At 42.2% G+C, this 20605-nt stretch overlaps 1 protein-coding gene across 4 annotated transcripts in view; it reads right to left on the reverse strand.

Moving 5' to 3' along the window:
* The window catches only part of fat3a (FAT atypical cadherin 3a), a 228981-nt gene that overhangs the window by 28249 nt on the left and 180127 nt on the right, over nt 1–20605 (reverse strand). For all 4 annotated transcript variants that reach the window (XM_037546775.1, XM_037546774.1, XM_037546773.1 and 1 more), the window contains 11 exons: nt 19462–19851; nt 15577–15791; nt 14543–14680; nt 12283–12426; nt 8831–9028; nt 7337–7561; nt 5982–6341; nt 4805–5027; nt 3562–3696; nt 2708–2865; nt 1297–1768 (listed from right to left, as the gene is read on the reverse strand). In XM_037546775.1, the coding sequence (XP_037402672.1) occupies nt 1297–1768; nt 2708–2865; nt 3562–3696; nt 4805–5027; nt 5982–6341; nt 7337–7561; nt 8831–9028; nt 12283–12426; nt 14543–14680; nt 15577–15791; nt 19462–19851 (2658 nt within the window). The remainder of the gene's footprint in view (nt 1–1296; nt 1769–2707; nt 2866–3561; nt 3697–4804; nt 5028–5981; nt 6342–7336; nt 7562–8830; nt 9029–12282; nt 12427–14542; nt 14681–15576; nt 15792–19461; nt 19852–20605) is intronic.

Raw genomic sequence — 20605 nt, forward strand, 5'->3', positions numbered from 1 at the left:
TATAAATTTTTTTTTCCAAAACTGTTTTTGTAAAATGGGCTGTAAAGAGACATCAGCACCTGTTTTTAGCTTCAGTGCACAGTGTTAGCAGCTCCTCTTTGCTCAGTGCCATCGCATATTATTTTGCACAGAACGACTTGGTTTGAAATTGTTCGTAGACTGAGCTGTCTGTAAAGGCTGAGTTTCGTACAGTGTAAGTGTATAAATCTCAGGCTTTGTTCACAATGATGTTTCAAAATGTACAGCGTGACTCACCAAAGATCAAGATATCTAAAAATCAGCTACAGCTCAACCGGCCAATCAAAAGTCAAAAATATTCTGACTTTTGTCCCCAAAATGTGGCCAATGTCAACTCAGGCAAACACACACACACACACACACACACACACACACACACACACACACACACACACACACACACACACACACAGAAGAAGTGGTGTGTGCTAATTATGAGGCGAACAGGGCTCAGCTGTACAGTAATCACAGCAGAATAAGAGAATAATCACATCTATTGAGGACGAGCGTGGATTAATTATGCAGTAAGTATGAAGGCGTCCTCAGGAGACGGGCTTCATGAGGACACCCTTGCGTACCCGAGGGATGCACTAATATTAATATTTATACACAATAGCATAGCCAACAAACGCTGATGCTGTGGGTGCAGGACAAGGTCTGAATATTATTTATTTATGACTATAAATACACATATAATGAAATAATAAAGCCTTGCCTGTATAGAACTTTTGCAGCAAATATAAGGTTTTATTAGTGTTCTAATTCATATATTGATAATGTTACCTAGTATTGGTTAACCCAGTATTAGGGATAACAGAAGCGTGGTGTAATTATATATATATATATATATATATATATATATATATATATATTTGACTGTATATCATGGATTTCTGTTGAAAACGTTCACTACATTCTACATTTGAAAGCTGTCTTTTACAAATTTTGCCTAGCTTTTGTCATTTTTGCAACACTGAAAGCATAAAGGTAATGTTAATTATGTGAACGCTATTAAATTATGTAACATTACACTGCATGCATGAATTACATTTATTTAATTAATTAATTACATTTTACAGCATTCTGCTAATTATTTGAAACCTGTGAAGTTGCTACCATGGACTAATACATTAGAATCCTTTAGTGCATTTACTAAAATTTACCTTATTATTTTTATACTACTGAAAACTGATTCCAAATTTAAATGTTTTAAATTTTAGAAAGAGTGCATATGAAAACAGTAAATGTAGAAAAAAATGAAAACTTAAATAGACCCACCTCCAGAGGGCAGGCTGACGCACGTGGCACCATTAAGGCAGGGCTGGTTGGCGCAGGCGTCTGGGTACAGGACGCACCCCAGTTTGAGCTCGGACAGCCCCACCACCTCGGCGTAGCGGCTGCGCTTGTTCTGCAGCGGGAGCTCGTTATCGTTCAGAATGATGGAGTCCAGGCAGCCCTGGAACCCGTTGCTGACTCGTGGGGCCTTCCGCTCAGTCAGTCCGCGGGCGTCCGGCGGCAGCACCTGTGCCCCGAAAAACAGTGACCAATCGGAACCCGGAGGCCGGAACCTGGGTGGAGCCTGGCGCCGCAGCACCGAGCCGTCGTCCAGAGACAGGCTGCTGAAGTTGCCGCCCAGCTCCAGGGTCACCTGGTGCCAGTTCCCGTCGTTTATGGGCCAGCTGGAGATGCCCAGCACTCCGGGACCACCTTTATCACAGTCCAGCTGGAACCAGAGGCGGCCATCTTCAATCTGTCAATCAAACACAGAGAGAGGCGGAGCTCAGAGAAAATTAGACCTCTTGAATCTTTCCTATAAATCGAATGGTCAATTCAGTACATTACAGGGAGGAAGTGTGCAGAGGAAGTGTGCATGTGGGGACATTCATGAAGTTTTGCTAGTGTTTTTTAAAAAATCATGTTTTTTCATGTATACAGTCAACTACATAGAACAAACTGACCAATGTTACCAGGCATTTTTCGACTAACTTCATTTTTATTATTGTTTTCTGTGTTTAGCTTAAATCTAAAATATAAAATATAAAATGTTCCTCAACTTTCAGGTCACATTTTATATATCATTTTTTTCCAATATGCACAGAATAAAATAGATGTATTAAAAAAAAAATTAGACCCCTAAGATTCTAATGTCCAAACATTTTTTCCATTACTTATACATTTTATAATATATTATAATTTAAGTGTTAAAAGTATAAATTAATTTTTAGACCACTTAATAAAAATTCCAAATAGCCCAGATGCGTTTTAGGGACAATAGATTATACTATTATTATAATAGTATAGATTATATAATAGTTATTTTACTATAAACTTTTATTATATTTTTCAAATATTTTCAAACAAAATCAAACTGCTAAAACTAAGTATTTTTTATTTTCTCACATGCAGCAGTTGAAAAAAATCCCACCTTCCTACATACAGCTGCGCAGAGCTAGCATTATATGATAATTAAGGAACTGCAATAAACCTGGTTATATATTTTTGGTTGAATCTTTTGAGTGGTAGCCTAAACATGATCTACATGACTCAATGACTTTTTTCACATCAGTGTTTTTGCTATAGAAGGTTAAACATCTGAAAGACTTCATTCAGTGCTTTGGCCCCTGAATTGCCTCCTTAATCAACTACACTGATCGATGCTGCTCTTGTGGATGTTGTTATAAGGTGTTACCTTAAGCACGGTGCACGGCTCCGGCCGAGTGTACATGATGATGCCTTTACTCTGCAGGGTTCTGATCCGGAGCTGCAGCTTCATCTCCTCTCTCCTCCCTCCGTCGATTATACGGTACTTTATGTAGCTGTTCCCGGAGAAACTCAGAGACGTGTGGCCTACAGTGCAAACATAAACAGGACACAAAGAGCAGGAATGAAATGAAAAAGAAAATTTAATTTTATTAAAACTGATCCTCAACATCAAGCGGCCCAAAATAAGTCCAGCAACAACTTGTGAGACAAGGCAGGATTTTTGACTCGGCAGTGCTCGGCCAGGCCCACAGCTTCAACATCATGTTGATCTTTTTCCCGCAAACCTGCAAAAGTAGCGTTCTGCTGCCCTCTGCTGGACAACAGCAGCTCCTAACACTGACATGAGCATCTTTCACCCGCGTTTAACGTGGTGGTGTTTTACAGAGCAGGATTTACAGCCTGGCAGCTTCACCCTAAAGTCAGATCTCTCATATTACAGCGTAACCAGCATCAGGGACCAGAGTGCACAGTGACTGTTTTAAGCTGGTGTTTCTGAAATGTATGCATAATATACCTGATATTAACAAATAACATCAAAAGAACTATTTGCCTTTATTCTATTTAAACTTTTTTTACTTTACATCCACCATAATGCCACAGTGCACTATAACGAAGTCCTGAAACCTGCAGTCCTGAAATCTGGGGGGTGACGCTAATATTGGCAAACATAGACAACCTGTGGTTTTATCGATATCAGCGAAAATATTGTCTGAAATCCTTAAACACACACAGAGACTCACTCACACACACACACACAGACACACAAACACACACACACACCTGCACACTCTCCGAGTTTCCCCGGTGGACACTGACAGGCGTACGGTCCTCTGTTACTGTCCGTCTTCACACACTGCATATCACCTGGACACGCCATGTCCTCACAAACCTCAGACACAGCAGAACAACTACCATCTGAGAGAGAGAGAGAGAGAAAAGAGAGAGACGAGGGAGGGAAGAGAGAGAGGAAGGAGAGAGAAACATGAGTACAAGAGTAAATGGATAAAGAGAAAATGTATGTATATATAAATATATACAGATATTTTAGATTAAAATGAAATAATTAAACTTAACACAAATGACGTGTGTGAGTGTGTATATATCTGTATGTGTGTGTGTGTGTGTGTGTGTGTGTGTGTGTGCGTATATCTATGTGAGTGAGTGTGTGTATGTGTGCGAATGTGTGTGTGTGTGTATATCTGTATGTGTGTGTGTGTGTGTGTGTATCTGTATGTGTGTGAGTGTGTAGGTGTGTGCATATATCTATGTGAGTGAGTGTATGTGTGCGAATGTGTGTGTGTGTATCTATATGTGTGTGTGTGTGTGTGTATATCTGTATGCGTGTGTGTGTGTGTGTGCGTATATCTATGTGAGTGAGTGTGTGTATGTGTGCGAATGTGTGTGTGTGTGTGTATATCTGTATGCGTGTGTGTGTGTGTGTGTGCGTATATCTATGTGAGTGAGTGTGTGTATGTGTGCGAATGTGTGTGTGTGTGTGTATATCTGTATGTGTGTGTGCATGTATCTATGTGAGTGAGTGTGTGTATGTGTGCGTATGTGTGTATATATCTGTGTGTGTCTATATATCTGTATATTTGTGTGTGTGTATATGTGTGTGTGTATCTGTATGTGTGTTTGTGTGTGTGTGAATATCTGTATGTGTGTGTGTGTGTGTGTGTGTCTGTATATCTGTATGTGTGTGTGTGTCTGTGTGTATCTGTGTGTGTGTGTGTCTGTGTGTGTGTGTGTATATCTGTATGTGTGCGTGTGTCTGTGTGTGTGTGTGTATCTGTATGTGTGCGTGTGTGTGTGTGTGTATATCTGTATGTGTGTGTGTGTGTCTGTGTGTGTGTGTGTCAGTGTGTGTGTGTATCTGTGAGTGAGTGAGTGAGTGAGTGAGTGAGTGAGTGAGCGAGCGTGTGAGTGAGTGAGTGAGTGAGTGAGTGAGTGAGCGAGCGAGCGTGTGAGTGAGTGAGTGAGTGAGTGAGTGAGAGAGTGAGTGAGTGAGCGTGTGCCTACTGACCGCTGCACACACAGCGAGTGCTCCTGTGGAATCGTGGGGAGACGAAGCTGGTCTTGGGGGAGCTGTATGTGAGCAGTGAGTGGGAGTCGAGGGTGATGCTCTGCTCACACTGCGCCTCTCTGCAGTCCAGCCCAGAGCAGTTCTTATCCAGCACCGCTGACACGCGCAGCACCGAGTCCAGCTGCCTGCGCGCAGAGCTCAGCTTCTGACTCACAAACGCCGCCTGGTGGTGGACAGCAGGAACTCACAGTACACCGGAATATCACAGTGCTCTCCAGTCAATGACTATAGATCAGTCACTGAAAATCAGGAAAATCTCCACGGCGACCAGCAGGTCCAGTTGAACAAGGCAGGATTTCTCAGTTTAGCCAGATCACTTAAGCCCAGAGTCAAGCCTGACCCACAGGAGAAGAGCTGAAGCACGTTCAGCTCAGCTCTGGGCTTTAGTTATCTAACTGAGAAATCCTGTAGAACCCACAGGTGTACATGAATAAATGTCATAACATACTAATATTTATTGATTATAAACAAACAAATCAATTAATAAATTCTTTTAAACATTGTAACGTTATTATATGCTGGTATACAGTGTTATGATATATATTATCTTGACTGCTTATAAATATAAATAAAGCATAGCCACGACTTAGTAACGCATGGGAACAAGATAATTAAGTCATTGTGAGAATTGCTGTTTTTGTTATTATGCCTTTAAGACTGATATATGCAAATAAGTTCTGTCCTGATTGGCCTCATTCATAAAGAAGTCCTGAAACACTGAAATGCTCCTTATAACAGTGTGAAGTGGCCCGACTAACCTGCTTAGACTGAATAGAAGGATATATGTAAGTATTGGTTCTTGTGACATCACAGATGCATTAAATTTAAAACAGACTGTTTTCAGCGTCCATATCTGGACTGTATAGACTAGTGAGTGGACGGTACGTTTCAACACCCTATACAGTGTTAGTTGTTTAGTGAGTTAGTTCATGTTAGTTCCCCAGTTTGCCACCCAAAGCCCCGCCCCCTTTAGCAGTCAAAGCAGTCGTGCTATTGGTGAACGGTGTGATTTTGCATTGTCAGACTTGAAACTGTGAAAAAATGATTTCCATTGAAATGAATATAAATTGTGCCTATAATGTGACCGGGCCACCGACAAACCTCCCACCCCCCGTACCTTATAGTACCCGCCTCCGTCGGGCATCTCCACGGCGACCAGCAGGTCCAGTTGACCTGTGGCCTCCACAGGCTGGATGCTGAGCACCCGCAGGGCCTCAGGGCGAGATGGGGGCGTCGCCATGGCAACAGCGATGGCGCGGCGGACGGCGGGCAGGTATCGGTGGACAAAGTCGTGCGGGTCAACCCGGTCAAAGCGGACGGTGACGGCCTCACGCAGCATCGCCGCCGACGCCTCGGAGACCTCCACGCTGACCGGCACACTGACCAAGAAACGGCCGTCGGACACTGTCGCGTTCAGCGAGTAACGGCCAGCATCCAGACCACTCAGAGCGATTATCCGGCCGTCACGGGGGCTAACCTGGAGAGAGAAGGGGTGTGAGAGAGAGAGAGAGAGAGAGAGGCGTGGTTGGAATCATTACCATCTTGGTCATTAAAGGGCCCATATCCTACATTTTCATCAAAATCTTGGTCATTAAAGGGCCCATACTGTAAATTTTCATCACAATCTTGGTCATTGAAGGGCCCATATTCTACTTTTGCATAACAATCTTGGTCATTAAAGGGCCCATATTCTACTTTTTCATCACAATCTGGGTCATGAAAGGGCCCATAACCTACATTTACATCACGATCTTGGTCATTAAAGGGCGCATATCCTATGTTTTTCTTGTATTTGAATTTGTCCTCTTGAGGTCGGCTTATGACATTTATGTCAACTTATTAACAAAAACATCATAATTTACCACTTTCAAGCCTTTTTTTCCACTTAGAACTATAACTGATGTATGTTGTAAGTTTTGATTGGCTGCCCTGAAATAATGAATAATAAGGCCTGATTCAAAAAAGCAGACTGTGCCAAAACACTCTGTTTAACTTCATCTTTAATGGGCAGGGCTGTACAGACGGGTGTATGTAAATGCATTGACTTTTGTGACATCACAAAAACTATGAATGCAAAACTTTCAAAAGTGGATGGTGCGGGCTGGGGAGCGAATGGTATATTGTAAAATGTTGAGAATCTGTGTACACATCAAGCCTTATTAAAAAAGGTAAGATTCAGTTTTCCATGATATGGGCCCTTTAATGTTCTCTAATAGACTTGATTATGTGGTTTATGATACCGTTTGATACATTCTTATCTATAAACATGGGCTAAAGTACATTAGCATAAAGCTAATAACAGTATCATTCTGAATTATGCCAATACTTCTAATCGATGCTTGCAAGTTAGCACCATGCTAACTGGCATAGGCTTTCTTCACTTGTCAGCATTAAGCCCTGTAGCTCCACTGCAGAATTAAAGAAGCACAGCAACCATGTCTTGATTGACTACTGTGGGGACTTTAAAGCCACCTTAAAGAGGCTGTTCTGCTGGTGCGTGTGTCCGTAGGTCAGGATGTCAAAGGTGTCCTGGTCAGTCGCGTGGATCTGGCCGATCACGCCGCCCGGGAACTCGTCCTCCATGGTGATGATGTGGACGTGCAGCGGAGACGCCACGGGCCTGTGGACACTCTCCTCTATCACACGGACGCTCACCACAGCCGTGGAGGACAAGGGGGGACGGCCGGAGTCTCGCGCCTAAAGACAGGGAGGTCAGTAACAAACTAAACCACTCAATAAGTGTCCACTTTTTCCTCTACTGCCTAATACAACTCAGCCATGAGCAACTCATTGGTCAAAAACTGATTGCTGATGAAGGATGTCTAACACGAACTGGCCTACAGTCTCCAGCCTATGCAAGGTCTAGGGCTTTCTGATAAAGTGGCCAGGGACTGTAATGTTATTTATTTCTAAGATGTAAACAGAGTTTATTCAGAGCGGTTTGGTGTGAAACACTCTGTTCTTGAGAAACTTACAGAGTCAGAACTGTTCACAGTGGTGGTGATAGGAACCAGACGTCCACCTCTAAAAGCTCCTCACAGAAAGTTCCTACAGTAAATGGTTATGAATTCACTGCCTGATGACTGAGACACATTGTTTTATGATAGCTTTGAGAAGAATTTTTGCCTAAAATTTATTTTTACAATCCATAAATTCCTCTAATTGGTTGTTTATCATGTTTATCATTAACAATGTATTTAGCTGAAATATTTACAGCAACATGCCAATCAGATTTTGTAATAATCAGCAAAATGAAATCTCTATGATTAATATATATAGAGTCAGAACTGAAACACTTAATTTGGAAATTAGACTAAAATCCTTTTGCTTTGAATGACTCTGTACCTTGATTAAGTTTAATTTATCAAAACTAATGACTGAACATTTCATTTTGTCAGTGCTGAAACAATCACAGCTCTACCAAACTTTACCAAATGTTTCAGTCGTTACAATTTTAGAGCTCAAAAACGCTGCCAGCAAACACAGCTTTGAACCGCTGTTCACCCAGAAAATCATCATAATTTACATTAAAACAGTTAAAAAATATGGATTTCGGTAGTGACAGTTCTTAATGTTCCACTCTGCTTTTCAGACTTTAGGACGCATTTTCTTCAAAACAATGAGATCTAACTGCTCACCATGTGGACATGAGAGAAAGGGATGCAGCCTCACTTCCCGTTCTAAAATGCAGGGGCGTGGCTAAAATAAGGCACCGCCTACATACTAAAACTCTGCATTTTGTTATTGAAATGAAACCATGGGACAGCATTTCAACTCAGTAAGATGATCCAATACCATGTGAGTTGAGATTTAAGACTAACGAAATACTTATTAGGGCTTTTAATTTGTAAAATGTCATAAATTGCGAAGGACCAGCAGACACCCTGTCTAATCAGTGAGGGAACAAAATATGTTACCAAAAAAAAAACAACGCAAAAACAGTCAAACAAAGTGATTGGCTCTCACCTCCACCTGAATGGTGTACTCGGTGCCCTCTGACCTGCGGAACATCTGATTGGACATTAAAAGCCCCTCCCTGTCCATCTTAAACCACCCCCCCTCATTTCCGGACAGGATGCGGAAGTGAAAGGGTGGGCCGTTGTGACTGGCATCTTTGTCGATGACTGACAGCTGCAGGATGCTTGTTCCGATTGGCTTATTCTCCTTTCAATCAAAAAGAGGAACAAATATAGCACAGTTCAAAAAGTTATGTTAAAATTCTGAATATAGTTTTATTAGAACTTCATTCTCAATACAATTTTACTAGAACCTTATTCTAAATATAATTTTACTAGAACTTCATTCTGAATATAATTTTACAAGAACTGCATTCTGAATACAATGTTACTAGAATTGCATTATGAATAGATCAGATGAGATCGGGCATTCTTAGAGTAGTATGGTTATAAGCCATTGGGGCCTTGTCATTGCAGAAGGGCTTGTGTGGTCTAGGGATCTTCAGAGCCAAGTTGTCAGGATCAATATGCTGCTGGTAAGGTCTCCCAGAGCGAACAGGTCTGGACTGAAGACCCAGACTAACTCAGTTCAAAAACTCCATGAAAAACGGACACAGACAATCGTATACCCTGCCAGGAGAGGGTCGCCAGAACCTACCTCTGGAGCCAGGCCTGGGGGTAGTGTACCTCGGCGAGCGCCTGGTGGCCAGGCAGCCCACGTAACCCGGCCAGGCTCAGCCCAAAGAGGCAATGTGGGGACACCATGTGGGCCCACCACCCGCAAGGTCCAGCATGGGGGAGTGGTGCAGTGCCGTATAGGCAGTGGGAGATTGCAGGGAGGCCCTTGGTGGCCTAGGCTCCTGCGGCAGAAACTGGATCTTGGTACATGGAATGTATCCTCACTGAGGGGAAGGAGCCGGAGCTTGTGCAGGAGGTTGAGAGATACCAACTAGATGTAGTTGGGCTCACCTCCACCCACAGTGTCGGCTCTGGAAACCAAACTCCTGAATAGGGGTTGGTCCCTCTCCTACTCAGGGGTTGCACAGGGTGAGAGGTGCCGGGCGGGTGTGGGGATACTCACAAGTCCCCGGCTGGCGTCCATGCAGTTGGAGTTTGTCCCGGTGGATGACAGGGTCGCCTCAATGTGAATTAAAATCGCAGAGAGGAAAACTCTGACTGCTGTCTGTGCTTATGCACCAAACAACAGGTCAGAGTATTCAGCCTTCTTGCAGCGAGTGGGCAGGGTTCTGGAAAGGGTCCTACCTACAGACTCCACAATCTTAGTGGGAGACTTCAATGCTCACGTTGGCAATGACTGGGAGACCTGAAAAGGTGTGACTGGGAAGGACGGCCTGCCTGATCTAAACCCAAATGGTGAATTGTTATTGGACTTCTGTGCCAGGCAGGGATTTGTCATAACGAACACCAAGTTTGAACACAACAATGTTCATAAGTGTACATGGTACCAGAGCTCCTTGGGTCAAAAGTCAGTGATTGACTTTGTTGTCGTTTCATCTGACTTGGGATCATATGTTCTGGCCCCCCGGTGAAGAGAGGTGCTGAGCTGTCAACTGATCACGATCTGCTGGTGAGTTGGATCAGATGGGAGGGAAGATTGATGATCAGACCTGGTAGGCCCAAGCAAATAGTGAGGGTGTGCTGGGAACGACTGTCGGAGGCCCCTATTCGCAATGATTTCAACTCCCACCTCAGGGAGAGCTTTTCTCATGGACCCTGTTCAAAACCTCCATTGTGGAAGCTGCCAGGCGTCGCTGTGGCCAAAAGCTTGTGGGTGCCTGTCGGGGTGGTAACTCAAGAACTGCCTGGTGGACACCGGTGGTGAGGGAGGCCGTCAAGCTGAAGAAAGAGGCCTTTAGGGACTGGATGGCCGAAGGACTCCCGACTCAGCAGATAGGTACCGCTAGGCAAAAAAGATGGCACCGCAATGGTGGCAGAAGTAAGATCCAGGGCATGGGAGGAGTTTGGTGAAGCCACGAAAAAGACTTTCGTTTGGCCACGAGGAGGTTCTGGACAACTGTCCAGCAACTCAGGAGCGGTCGGGGTGGCTGCACCCAAGCTGTATTCAGCAATATCCTCTTCAAAAGGCCGGAGGGTGGCATCTCTGCTATTTGCACATGATGTTGTTCTTTTGGCTGGATGACATGGATGCCTCCAGCGCTTGCTGGAGCAGTTTGCAGCTGAGTGTGAAGCGGTTAGTATGAGGATCAACCCCTCCAAGTCTGAGTCCATGGTCTTAGTCTGGAAGAGGATGGCATGCCCACAGGTAAGGGGAAAGAACCTGCCCCAGGTTGAGGAGTTTAAGTATCTTGGGATCTTGTTCACAAGTGATGGGAAGAGGGATCGTGAGACTGGCCTCAGGCTGGGACAGGTGGCAGCAGTAATGCAGTCACTGTACCGGATTGTAGCAGTGAAGAGGGAGTTGAGCCATAAGGCTCTCTGTTTACCGGTCGGTCTACATCCTGACAATCATCTATGGTCATGAGCTGTGGGTAATGACCGAAAGAGCGAGATTGCGAATACAAATGGTGGGATGGTGGGCTACACTCTATTTGATAGGGTGAGGAGCTCGGTCATCCGGGAGGAGCTCAGAGTAAAGCTGCTACTCCTCCGCATTGACCTCTCAATGCGGAGGAGTAGCAGCTCTACTCTGAGCTCCAGCCAGCTGAGGTGGTTCGGGCATCTGATCCGGATGCCCCCTGGATGCCTCCCAGTGGGGGTGTACCAGGCACAGCCTACTGGGACAAGACCCCGGGGTTGCCCTACTGACCCACTAGAAGGATTATATCTCCAAATTGGCCTGGGAGTGGCTTGGGGTTCCTGTGAATGAGCTGGAGGAAGAAGTTTCAGGAGACAGGGTCGTCGGGATTCTCTGCTCTCTCAACTGCTACCGCGACCCAATCTGGACTAAGCGGTTAAAGATGATGATGATGAATGTAATTTTATTAGAACTTCATTCTGAATATAATTTTAGTTGAACTCATATTATTAATTTACTACAACTTAATTATGAAAGCCCCGCGACCCTGATGGAGAAGCGGCTTAGAAAATGGATGGATGGATTAATTATGAAAGTTTATTTTATAAGAACTTAAGTACGGATGTAAAAACTTTATTCTTAAGATTAATTTTGGAAAAATTTTCTTTGGATGTTATTTTTATTCAAAATGATTCTGGATATTAGTTTTATTAGAACTTAATCCTAGAGGTTAATTTTATTTGAACTTTATTCTGAATATTAATTTTGTTAGAACCTTTTCTGGATGTTCTTTTGCTTTAGAAAGTTCTGTTCATTAATCGAGACACAAACATTTCTACATCTGTACATCATTTGAAATCTATGAAGAAAATGATGAAGACGATGATGAGCAGATTATAATCATTTATTCAATAATCTGCTGCTAAACTGACTCTTATTCTGATTGGCTGAACTGATCACTTTACCTGTATCACTGCCGTGTGATTGGCCGGGGTGAAGGTGGGCGGGTTGTCATTGATGTCCGCGAGATCGATGTTTACCACCACTGTGGAGGACATGGCGGGGGTCCCACTGTCCAGAGCTCGGACCACCAATGCATAACCAGCAATCTAGAGAGAGAGAGAGAGAGAGAGAGAGAGAGAGAGAGAGAGAGAGAGAGAAATAGAGACAGAGAGAAAGAGAGACAGATAGACAGAGAGAGAGAGACAGAGAGACAGAGAGATAGAGAGAAAGAGTGAGAGAGAGAGAGAGATATAGAGAGAGATAGAGAGAGAGAGATAGAAAGAGAGATAGAGAGACAGAGACAGAAAGAGAGAGACAGAGAGAGAGAGAGACAGAGAGATACATATAAACACATACAGACACTACACTGAGACATATTTCAATTAGTTCCATTCTCACTAAAACAATTAATGTTGCTATGATTTATTATATTTTATTATAATGTATTAGATTTTATTACATTTCATTATATTTTTATTATATTTCATTAGATTTTATTACCGCTCTCACTTTTTCTGTCTTCAGCCCATTAATGTCATTTATGGCTGTTCTAAACTCCTCTCTCTCTCTCTCTCTCTCTCTCTCTCTCTCTCTCTCACTCTGTCTCACTCTATCTCTCTCTCTCACTCTGTCTCTCTCTGTCTCTCTCTCTCTCACTCTGTCTCTCTCTCTCACTCTGTCTCTCTCTCTGTCTCTCTCTTTCTCTCTCTCTCACTCTGTCTCTCTCTCTGTCTCACTCTGTCTCTCTCTCTCTCTCACTCTGTCTCTCTCTCTCTCTGTCTCTCTCTTTCTCTCTCTCACTCTGTCTCTCTCTCTCTCTCTCTCACTCTGTCTCTCTCTCTCTCACTGTCTCTCTCTCTCTCTCTCTCTCTCTGTCTCTCTCTCTCTCTCTCTCTCTCACTGTCTCTCTCTCTCTCTCTCTCTGTCTCTCTCTCTGTCTCTCTCTCTCTCTCTGTCTCTCTCTCTCTCTCTCTGTCTCTCTCTCTCTCTCTCTCTGTCTCTCTGTCTCTCTCTCTCTCTCTATCCTCTACATCTATAAGACGGAATCACTGCTTGTGTAAGAGGTTGTCATTGGTCAGTGATTGACAGCTGCCATGGAAACCGTATCGTTAGAGACAAAGCTCCATCAGTGATGCTGAATATAGAGCAGCAACTCAATCACTGCCTGAAGCCCTTTGAGATGGAATATTAGTAAACGTTAATTAATTTTCCTATTATTATTATTATTATTATTATTACTATAATTTATATCAGTTATATAAGAACTTTTTATATCAAATCATCATTTCAACTGAGCTTTTTAACTATCGAATGCAACCTGATTCATATGTTATTTTACACTGTATTATTTAATTGTACCTTTTTATTTATTTACAATAATTTTCACCGTGTTTCTGCTTCTCTGCAAGATGATTATTATTATTATTATGTAAACAGATCTGCTTTGATATTGCCATGGGAGTTTGTTTCTCTGCTTCACTGTGGGGGGGATTCTGTATCGCCCCCTTGTGGCAGTGATTATATAACATGTGTCTAACAGACCGATTTGTGTAAAACTTTCTACACTACAAGCAACACCACTGTGGCAGGTGGCAACACTCAGTCCACCCTATGAACTATGGAATCATTATATCTTTATGATTATTATTCGTACTGCACAGCAACCTAAAGAAATTACAGTGTTTTTGTTTATGGTTTCCCAACAACAGATTAATCCTCATTCTGGAAAGGAAAGTGTCTCTAATAGAGATTCATAACTGATATATAACCTATAAATCTCTATTATAAAGTCATTAAGACTGCTTTGAAGCTGTGCTGGGTTTTATATGAAGGTCCTTCTGAGGACACTCAGCTGTTGATGGACCACCAGGGCAGCAGTACAGTATGAACATCCAGCCAGCTGGTGACCATTTGGGCCTTTTTTATGATTTGGCCAGTAAAATGGTTATAATGGAATGTAATTAATACACTAGCACTGATTAAATATCACGATATCACATAATTAAAATAATTCAAAGTAATGTAAATTACTCTCCACTCATGCTGCTGCTTTCTGTTGCCATATTTGACCTTCGTCAGCATGCAGAGGACTGTGGGATATTGCTGGCTTTCAGTACTCAGCCAGATGGGGGTGGTCCTGCTTTGGACTTCTCTTTCTCTAGTTTCAGATACAGCAAAGGTGAGGCAGTTGCTGTGGTAACGCCCGCAGTGACTGTTGCTCACCGTTTCTCGGTCCAGCTGCTTGTTCACTTTGATCTGACCCGTGATCGGCTCAACGAAGAACTGGTTCTCGCGGTCGCCGTTGATGATGGAGTACAGGATGTCGCCATTCACCTGGCTGTCAACGTCTTCTGCTGTTACCTAGGCAATCGGACCAAAAAAAGCTCCTGTGTTCTATGATTGTTCTAAAGTTCTAATAAAAGCAGAAAAGTGCAGTTAAAGAAGAAAATGCTGTGATTGCGCAACTTAAACTTGCTAAGATGTTTCTAGGTGGTTGCTATGGAATCCCAAGTGGTTGCTAGGGTGTTGCTAAGAGGTTCCTATGGTACTCCGAGTGGTTGCGAGGGTATTGCTAAGAGATTCCTATGGTTTTCCTAGTAGTTGCTAGGGTGTTGCTAAGAGATTGCCATGGTATCCCAAGTGGGTATTTGGGTGTTGCTAAGAGGTTGCTATGGTATCCCAAGTGATTGCTAGGGTGTTGCTAAGAGGTTGATATGGTATCCCATTTGGTTACTAGACTGTTGCTAAGAGGTGGCTAAAGCATCCCAAATAGTTGCTAGGTTGTTGCTAAGAGGTTGCTATGATATCCCAAGTGGTTGCTAAGGTGTTGCTAAGAGGTTCCATGGTATCTCAAGTGGTTGCTAGGGTGTCGCTAAGATGTTGCTATGGTATCCCAAGTGGTTGCTAGGGTGTTCCTAAGAGGTTGCTAAGGTATCCCACTTGGTTGTTAGGGTGGTGCTAAGAGGTTGCTACGGTACCCCATGTAGTCGCTAAGGTGTTGCTGAGAGGTTGCTATGGTATCCAAAATGGTTGCTAAGGTGTTGCTAAGAGGTTGCTATGGTATCACAAGTGGTTGCTATGGTGTTGCTAGGTGGCTGCTAGACAGGTGCAGACATATTTAAGTTTGCTGCCTGTAGAGGATGTGCTAACTTATTTTCATGAATACTGCATACCATTATTTCTGAAGCCAATATTGATTAAAATAGCCTAAATAATTTTAAATGTATGTCTGTATGCCACTTATTAGTGGTGGTTACCTTGACAACAGTGTCTCCGATGTTAGCGTCCTCACTGATGGTGGCGCTATAAATGTCACGGCTGAACATCGGCGCATTGTCATTGACGTCCGTCAGGTTAATGTTCACCATGGTAACGGCGCTGAGGGGCGGAGTCCCACCATCTCGAGCTTCGACTGTCAGGAAGTAATCTTTACAGGACTCGAAGTCCAGAGGACGAGACACGGAGATCGCTCCTGCGCGCACCCACACACACACACACACACACACACACACACACACACACACACACACTTTATCAGCTCCACTTACTGTATAGCTGCACTTTGTAGTTCTACAGTTTCAGACTGTAGTCCACCTGTTTCTCTGATACTCTGTTACCCTGTTCTTCAGTGGTCAGGACCCCCATGGACCGTCACAGAGCAGGTACTATTTGGGTGGTGGGTCATTCTCAGCACTGCAGTAACACTGACGTGGTGGTGGTGTGTTAGTGTGTGCTGCGCTGGTACGAGTGGATCAGACACAGCAGTGCTGCTGGAGTTTTTAAACACTGTGTCCACTCACTGTCCACTCTATCAGACACTCCTACCTCGTCAGGCCACCTTGTAGATGTAAAGTCAGAGACGACAGCTCATCTGCTGCTGCACAGTCTGTGCTGGTCGTCCTCTAGTCCTTTGTCAGTGGTCACAGGACGCTGCCCACAGGATGTTTTTAGTCCTCATTCCAGCGCCGACATTGAGGTGTTGAAAAACTCCAGCAGCACTGCTGTGTCTGATCCACTCGAACCAGCGCAACACACACTAACACGACACCGCCACGTCAGTGTCACTGCGGTTCTGAGAATGATCCACCACCCAAATATATATACACATATATGCAAATATCTGAAAGAGTTAATAAAGAGCAGAAAGCAGACCTCCAAAATAAAAGCGCAGCCAAAGAAAATAAATAAATAATCATAATCTGAACATACGCAAAGTGGGACAGCACTTCTCTCCATGCACAGCAGCCTCATCATCAAAGCACGGACTCGTTTGTTTCTCATCTCTCTCTGGTACGTCAATTCAGCTCAATTTGATACTGTTTAATTATCCATGAGCGGTAATTATTATAGCAGCAGCAACAGCCAGCAAACAAGATCGACAGCGTGCTCCGAACCAACAGGAGCTGGAAGTGGGGAAGTGTGTGAGCCGGAGATTAAGCCCGGAGATTAACTCCGTGAAGGAGCAGGAAGCTGCAGGCTGGAGGCAGGAGGCTGCGGTTTTAGGACACAAACAGCCTCGGGCTCTCTATCTGCCCACTGTAGCTGCTGCCGTGGCAAGTGCTGAGTTGCAAAACGAAATGAAGAATGCCAGTCAGAGACTGTGTGCAGCCCTGCTGGGGTCAGATGAGTGCGGATCTGGACGGTAAACTGCAGGCTGGAGTCGGACTGGCACTGAGCAGAAGTGAGCTGTCCCTCCAGGCGGTTTTAGCTGGGACAGTCGGTGGGCTGTAATGATGTACAGAGGTGCTGCAGTCTGTGATTACATTTGACACAGTGGGCAGGAAGACAGGAAAGGAACCCACGAGTGGACGGAACCTTTATAATAGGTGCTGATGCTGCTATATCCAATTGCAGCAGTTAAAAATGACTGGCCAGTATAACTGAACGGTAAAAATTGTGGTTGTGTGTTTTCTAATGCAGTGCAGTATTAGAACGCAATGGATTACAGTATATTATAATGCAATATACTATTATATAGTCTAATGTATTACAATATAATACAATATAATATAGTATTAGTAATCTCAGTATATTAGAGTATAATACTACAATGCAGTACAGTATTATAGTATATTAGAGTATAATACTACAATGCAATGCAGTATTGCATTATATTAGAGTATAACAGTAAATGCAGCACAGTGTTGTAGTATATCAGAGTATAATACTACAATGTAGTACAGTGGTGTAGTATATTATAGTATAACACTAGAATGCAGTATAGTATTGTAGTATATTAGAGTATAATACAACAATGCAGTACAGTATTGTATTATATTAGAGTAACACTACAATGCAATACAGTATTGTAGTATATTAGAGTAACACTACAATGCAATACAGTATTGTAGTATATTAGAGTAATACTACAATGCAGTACAGTATTGTAGTATATTAGAGTAACACTACAATGCAGTACAGTATTATAGTATATTAGAGTATAATACTACAATGCAATGCAGTATTGCATTATATTAGAGTATAACAGTAAATGCAGCACAGTGTTGTAGTATATCAGAGTATAATACTACAATGTAGTACAGTATTGTATTATATTAGAGTAACACTACAATGCAATACAGTATTGTAGTATATTAGAGTAACACTACAATGCAATACAGTATTGTATTATATTAGAGTAACACTACAATGCAATACAGTATTGTAGTATATTAGAGTAACACTACAATGCAGTACAGTATTGTATTATATTAGAGTAACACTACAATGCAGTACAGTATTGTATTATATTAGAGTAATACTACAATGCAGTACAGTATTGTAGTACATTAGAGTATATAACTACAATGCAGTACAGTATTATAGTATATTAGAGTATAATAATACAGTGCGATACAGAATTGTAGTATATTGGAGTATAATACAACAATGCAGTACAGTATTGCATTATATTAGAGTATAACACTACAATGCAGTACAGTATTGTAGTATATTAGAGTAACACTACAATGCAGTACAGTACTGTAGTATATTAGAGTGTAATACTACAATGTAGTGCAATAGTGTAGTATATTAAAGTATAACAGTATAATTCAATACAGTATTGTAATATATTACAGTATTATGTGGTACAATATTATGTGGTACAGCATTGTATATTTTATTGCAGTGTATTATAGTAAATTAGAGTATGATACTATAATGTAGTACAGTATTGTATTTTTGAATGTAGTGTATTAAAGTAAATTAGATTATGATACTATAATGCAGTACAGTATTCTAGTATTATAAGATATACTTATATAGAGTATAATACTAAAATGCAGTATAGTACTGTATATTGTATTGCAGTGTATTATAGTATATTAGAGTATAGTATTATAATACAGTGAATTATTGCATATTCAAATGCAATGTATTATAGTAAATTAGAGTATGATACTAAATGCACTACAGTATAGTGTATTTCATACAATCTATTACAGTATATTATAGTATAACACTATAATGCAGTACTGTATTGTATCATAGAATGCCATGTATTGCGGTATATTATAATGCAATATAGTATTGTGTAGTCTAATGCAGTATTAAGTATTGTGTAATGAAATTCAGTGCAGTATTTTGTAGCCTAAAGCATTATTAAGTAGTGCATTATGAAATTCATTATATTATTATTCAGTCTATAGCATAAAGAAGTACATTATGATGCAACATCACGCAATATATTATTGTACAATATAAGGTAGTCTAATGCAGTATATTACAGAACATATTGTATATATTGTAGTATGATATGATGTAGTGTAATATTGTGTATTTTAATGCAGTATACTATAGTCTAATGTAGTACATTACTACAGTAATAGTACAACATAACGCAGTGTAGAGTATACTATCATACAGTGAAATGCAGTATAGTACTGTATAATCTAATGCAGTATAGTATTATATACTCATATATTACAGAACAGTCTGCGGCAGTGTAGTGTAGGTTTGTCTGATACAGTAGAGTACAGTCTAAGTCAGTAATTTACAGTGTAATGTAGCAAATAAAGGCTATATAGCATAGCACAATAATATAATATATTACAGTACTGTAGCCTGTGAAGTGATTATATAAAATGTTTTGAATACTGATGATAAAATGAATCTGAAGGTGCCACATGGTCTCTCCTCACCCGTGTGGACGTCGATGGTGAAGTGGCCCTGCTGGTTTCCAGATCTGATGCTGTAGTAGATGTCAGCGTTGGTGCCGATGTCCTTGCTGGCAGCATAAATGCGCAGCACCTCTGTTGCCACGGCGACGTCCTCGGGCAGCGTGGCCAGGTAGTCGCGCCTCTCGAAGACGGGTGGGTTGTCATTGATGTCCAGAACTGTGATGGTGAGGTTGGTGAGCGACGAGAGCCGCAGAGGGACGCCCTGGTCAGACGCTCGAACCGTGATGACGTACAAGGACTGGATCTCGCGATCCATCGGACGCTCCAGAGCCACCACGCCTGAGGACTTATCAATGGAGAAGAACCCGTCGGCAGAGTCCACCAGGGAGTAGACGACCTTACGGCTCTCTCCTGGGAGAAAGAGAGAGAGAGAAAGAGAGACACAGATGGTTAAGAGAGAGAGAGAGAGAGAGTGTCTGTGTGTGTAAGTGTATGTGAATGTGTGTGTGTGCATGTGTTTGTTTGTGTGTGTGTATGTGTATATGTGTGTGAGTGTTTGTGTATTTGTGTGTGTGCATGTGTGTGTTTGTGTGTGTTTGTGTGTGTGTGTGTGTGAGTGTGTGCACATGTGTGTGTTTGTTTATGTGTGTATGTGTCTGTGTGCATGTGTTTGTGTATGTGTGTGTGTTGTGTGTAAGCGTGTGTTTGTGTGTGTGTATGTGTGTGTGTATATGTGTGAATGTTTGTGTATGTGTTTGTATGTGTGTGTGAGTGTGTGTACATGTGTGTATGTGTGTGTGTATGTGTGTTTATGTGTGTGCATGTGTTTGTGTATGTGTGTGTGTGTGCGTGTTTGTGTATGTGTATATGTGTGTGTATGTGTGTGTTTGTGTGTGTATGTGTGTGTGTATATGTGTGTGAATATTTGTGTGTGTGTGTGTGTGTATGTGTGTGTTTTTGTGTGTGTGTGTTTGTGTGTGTGAGTGTGTGTATTTGTGTGTATGTGTGTTTATGTGTGTGTATGTGTGTGTATGTGTGTGCATGTGTTTGTGTATGTGTTTGTATGTGTGTGTGAGTGTGTGCACGTGTGTATGTGTGTGTGTATGTGTGTGTTTATGTGTTTGCATGTGTTTGTGTGTGTGCGTGTGTGTGTATATGTGTGTGT

Source organism: Pygocentrus nattereri, chromosome 17 (genome assembly GCF_015220715.1).
Source record: "Pygocentrus nattereri isolate fPygNat1 chromosome 17, fPygNat1.pri, whole genome shotgun sequence".
Classification (NCBI taxonomy): domain Eukaryota; kingdom Metazoa; phylum Chordata; class Actinopteri; order Characiformes; family Serrasalmidae; genus Pygocentrus; species Pygocentrus nattereri.